Source organism: Calidris pugnax, unplaced genomic scaffold (assembly GCF_001431845.1).
Source record: "Calidris pugnax isolate Ruff unplaced genomic scaffold, ASM143184v1 scaffold73, whole genome shotgun sequence".
In the NCBI taxonomy this organism is placed as follows: domain Eukaryota; kingdom Metazoa; phylum Chordata; class Aves; order Charadriiformes; family Scolopacidae; genus Calidris; species Calidris pugnax.
This window is the reverse complement of record NW_015090806.1, coordinates 1,180,274-1,184,952: the sequence shown is the minus strand read 5'-3', so window position 1 is coordinate 1,184,952 and position 4,679 is coordinate 1,180,274. Positions and strand designations below refer to the sequence as shown.

Sequence of the window (4,679 nt, the reverse complement as noted above, 5' to 3'; positions counted from 1 at the left end):
CTGGTGCCATGTAAGTGTGTCTCAAAGTGTCTTTTTTCTCTTGGCTGTTCATCCTGCAGGTTTATGGGGCTGTGATGAACATCAACCGAGGCAACCCTTTCAGGAATGAGGTGGTGGTAGACTCATGGCCAGACTTCAAAGCTGTCATCACCCGGCCACAGAAGGAGGTAGATGGACATGGGTTTTTTATTTTTGTTTCTAAGAGGTGCTTCCGACATGATTGGGGCCTTCCTCTCAGCTTCCTGAGAGCTTCGTGGATGGGGCTGGCTCTATCTGGGAAGCGTGTAACAGGGGGAGGTGGGAACTGTAAAGTGCAGTAGGACATCCCAGTGGGTGCCAACATGAAGCCCGTTATAACAGTTATAGCCTAACCAAGCTTACTGATGAAGCACATGTTCTAATTGATTGTAACTATCCTGATTGCACTGACTGAAGATTAACTTGCATAGTTTATGCAGAGACACATTTTATCTGCACTCATGCTACTTGACGGAACTTTTCCAAGATTCTTTGGTCTCTCTAGTCTTTGTGCAGACAGAAAACAGAATCTTGGTGAGCTTGTGATGAGGCAGATGCAGCTGCAGGTGAAAGAGGGGTCTCTTTGCAATCTCTTATTCCATAGTAGGCAGTGCTAAAGAAATGCTGTGAGGGAGCATTGCCTCAACCTCTTCTGTCCACCATGATAAAGCAACCTCTGAGTTGCAGGGATTTGTGTCTCCAGGCAAGGAGACAAGCTCTTGTTGGTGTAGTCTCATATGGGGTACTAGGAGTACTGCCTGTGGAGTTAAATCCTTGGCACGCTCTCTGGAACAACCAGCTCTCCTGGGCCAGCAACGCAGGAGTTGGCACAGGTCATGGACAATCCCCAGTTGGCAGTTTGGATGTTTCCAACCTGTTTTGGAGACTATGAGAGTTTAATAGTATTGAAGAGGCCAGACCGTGCTCTTTCAGCTCAGGGGTGGAGAGCAAGCATTGGTACTATTTTGTTTTCCAGAAGAGATGTGTTCTAAACACATTGACCCTGGCAAACAAATAACACAGCATGTTTTTTGGGACAACTAGTAGCAGAGGTGAGCTTTGAATTAGGCAAGAGTTTCAAGAAACTGCCACCGGATTTGGGTTACTATGCCTTGGGTACATGAGGACTTAGTAACCATTGCTGCTTTCTGCTAATATGAAACTGTGGAGAGCAACAGGTATTTCTGCTGTCTTGCTTGAGAGCTGCTACTGAAAAGATCTTAAAAGAAGCCATCCTGAAGGTCCAAATATTTGTTAAATCTTTGGGGTTGGCTTTCAGTAAGTTTTGATTCCAATGTGAAAGATATGTGTGTGGGAAGTGGGGGAATGGGAGATATTTAATTCTTCCAGATTTTTTCTCCCCAGAATGAGATGGATGACCTCGACCATTACACCAATGCTCATGCAGTTTTCTACAAGGATCTACGAGCTTACCAGGAGCTACTGGAAAACACAAACGCCATCAACTGGGGACAAATTTTTCAGATACAAGGTACAGTCCAGGCTTATTGGTTTTAAAGGAAACAAAATAGAAAATCCAGTTGGTTTAAGAAGTCCTAATGGAGCACAGACCTTGCCATTCTGCTCTGTAGAAAGGTGTCTTGTAACTTCCATAAAACACAAGATCTAGGATATGGCTTTTCTAGATTTTGAGTTTCATCCACATGATATTCACTGTTACCATTTCAAGTTCAGCTTTCAATTAAATGGAGCTATTTCCTTGGCAGGAAGGCGTGTTTGTTTATGTTTGTTTTTGCTAGTGGCCGTAGGATTCTGAAGACAACATACAGTCTGAGCTGAGCGGTGGTCAATGTGCTAATTGGAGGTTTAGCAAAGGCCAGTGCTTGAAAGCTAAACCCAGACAAGACTTAAATGGGAAATAATATAAATATTTTTAATGGTGAAGGTTACCAATTTGTAGGACTTTCTTAGGAACAGGCGATTCCTCCGTGATTGAAATCCTTATATTAGGACTGGGTAATTTACTATGGCTGAAACTGAGGGTAGGAGTTAGATAGGGAGGTCACTTGGAGAGGGTCTAGGTCCTCATTGTTCTGGTGGCTGGATGAGATGAAAAGCCTTCTGAGCTTCACATATGTAAAGCTATAGCCAGAGTGTGGAGGGAACCTAGTTAATAATTTTGGAGGTTTCAAATACCCAACTAGTTCCATTAAAAGTGTTCCATTGGGCTTTATTTAAAGAAAAAGTTTTTTTTCCAAAGTGCCTTAATATTTATCTTTGCATACACAGGGCTGCAGAATGGAATATGTGAAATATCCAGAACTGTGGCTTTATCTAAGCAGGTAGATGTGAAAACATCCTCTTTCCAGATGGTTCTCCATTCAGACCCGGACATGCTGCCAGATGTCAGACTTCAGTATGTCTAAGCACCCTGTGTCATTACTATAGCAACATATTTCCTGAAAGTAAATTTAGGTCAAAAATATCAGGAAGACTGCTAGGCTTTCTCTGTGAATGGGTCAAAAACCTGACTGAGGATTTAGTAGGTATGGAAGGAACTATCACCTTAAATACTTACCAAGATTTTTCTTTAATCACTGTATCACTTTTGCAGTTTTATATTCCAGAACAGTCCCCATCCCCTCCTCTCATCATGTGTACATGGGATCCAGAGGTTTGCTTTTGATCTCCTTTGACTTTCCTGTGTCCTGCTTAGATTTGATAGATGGACCTGGGACTCCCACAAAGTTTGGTTTTCACAAGGGGGCTTTACACAACTGCTTGAAGCCTTTTCTAACACTGCTCTGCTGGTGAGATATTGGTCTGACATCAGAGCAGGAGAGTGGAGCAACCAGAGGCCCCATTTTCCCTGGAAAAAATGTCTCAAATCCAGAGAGAATCTATCAGACTTGGAGGCTGAGAGACTAGAAATCAAATCCTTTCCACTCTCCTGTGCCACCCAGTCTGTCACTGGGGCATATTATGCCTTCCTTAACGTATTCTCCACTCTTCCTGTAAGGAATAAGGTACCTCTGGAGTGTGTTGTGTGGACTTGGGAGTTTATATAAACAAAGACCTAAAATGGAGAAGCACTGCCCTCTATAATTATTCCCACATCCTCCAGCCTAATGACTCAGCTGTCTTTGATTCCCCTTTCTGTTATAGACTTGGAAATCTATTTGGCTGGAGAAGAAAGCTTTAAATCTAAGGCAGTTTCTTGGAGAATTTAAGGCACAGCTTTCTACCTAATACACTTTCTGCACTGTCTCTTAGGATGGACCCTAAATTAACGCTGGCTTACCTGGACATCTCCCATGCCAGCCTGCTCAACAAAACCTGGTCACGAGGAGGCAACCCAAGGAGCCAGAAGTACCTCGCTAACCTCATTTGCTGCTTCCCCAGCGTCTGTGTCCTGGATGACAATGGGTATCCCCTCTCCTGGAGCCTGACAGACCAGTTTGCCACCATGATTCATGGTTACACTCTTCCAGAGCATCGGAGGAAGGGTTATAGCAGGCTTGTGGCTACCACATTAGCTAAGAAATTACATAGCTGTGGCTTTCCAGCACAGGGTAACGTCCTGGAGACAAATATACCATCAATAACATTGCTGAAAAGCATGAATGCCCAGTTTCTTCCCTGCTCATTTTTCAGAGTGATTCATACACCTTTTCATTTTTTAGCTAAATCTCACTTATAGCCAAACCCCTCATACCTCTGCATTCAGATCAACTTTTGTGCTCTACAGGAGCACTTTGGTGGAATTTAATAACTTAGCTGAGATCAGAAATTATACAAGAGTTTCCTGCATAAGCCTAAACTTGAAGGTATTAATGGCTCATGATTTCTCTGCTCAGGGAAAAACGCTCATGGCAAATGCAAAAGACTTAGGCATGATTGTAAGTTTAATAGTTTTGTTGTAATTCAGCTGTAATTGTACTGCTTCTGACTGAAGAATGATTCCTTCCGTATAACTGTTTCCTGGGATATCTACAGCAGAATCCTTGGACATTTCTAACCTCATCTATCTGTCGTGGTATAAGTCCTCGAGCCTTTCCTTTCCCTAGCATGACCTAAACGAGATTAGTAAGTGAAATTAAGAAGCAGAGAAACCTGAATAAAAAAAATCTTTATAAAGAAGTCTTTCAATGTCTAATACGGAACAAGTCTGTTTCCTTTCTACTGTGTGTCTTCTTTATGCTCAAGAAAAATCTATCTATGTATGTTCTAGTCGTAGAGCTAAGCATGCAAAGGATAAAAAATCTTGCAGATTTTAACTTCAGCACAAATGTATTTTTTTCGCAAGTTGGAAATGACTTCTAGCAATCACTCCTATCAATTCTATCAGTAAATAACTCCAAATGTTTTGCAAATGCTCCTCTGGGCAGTGGAAAATTGAGTCAGTCACTATATACTTAATGAGGACTGCTAAGATTTAGCCTTACGCTTGTGTTTATCTACTGAACTGGAAGGGTCCATGAGGGCAGCACCTCAGAGGAGTCGGGTCCAGTATAAAAGGAGTCCTATTTCCTTTTGATGAAGAGATTAACTAAAGCCTGAGTGAGAACCCGTTTTGGCAGTCCTGTCTGGCAAAGGAAGGGGAGCAGAAAGGTGGAATTTTAACTTCAGCACAAATGTATTTTTTTCACAAGTCAGGAGTGATTGCTAGAAGTCATTTCCATCAATTCTATCAGTAAATA

The 4,679-nt window shown here is 42.2% G+C and overlaps 1 protein-coding gene across 1 annotated transcript in view; it reads left to right on the top strand.

Annotated features, from left to right (window-relative positions):
• The window catches only part of GLYATL3 (glycine-N-acyltransferase like 3), a 26,127-nt gene extending 22,448 nt beyond the window's left edge, over positions 1-3,679 (top strand). The window contains exon 5 of the mRNA XM_014938300.1: positions 3,253-3,679. Within this exon, the coding sequence (XP_014793786.1) occupies positions 3,253-3,679 (427 nt within the window). The remainder of the gene's footprint in view (positions 1-3,252) is intronic.
• Positions 3,680-4,679: the final 1,000 nt, after the last annotated feature.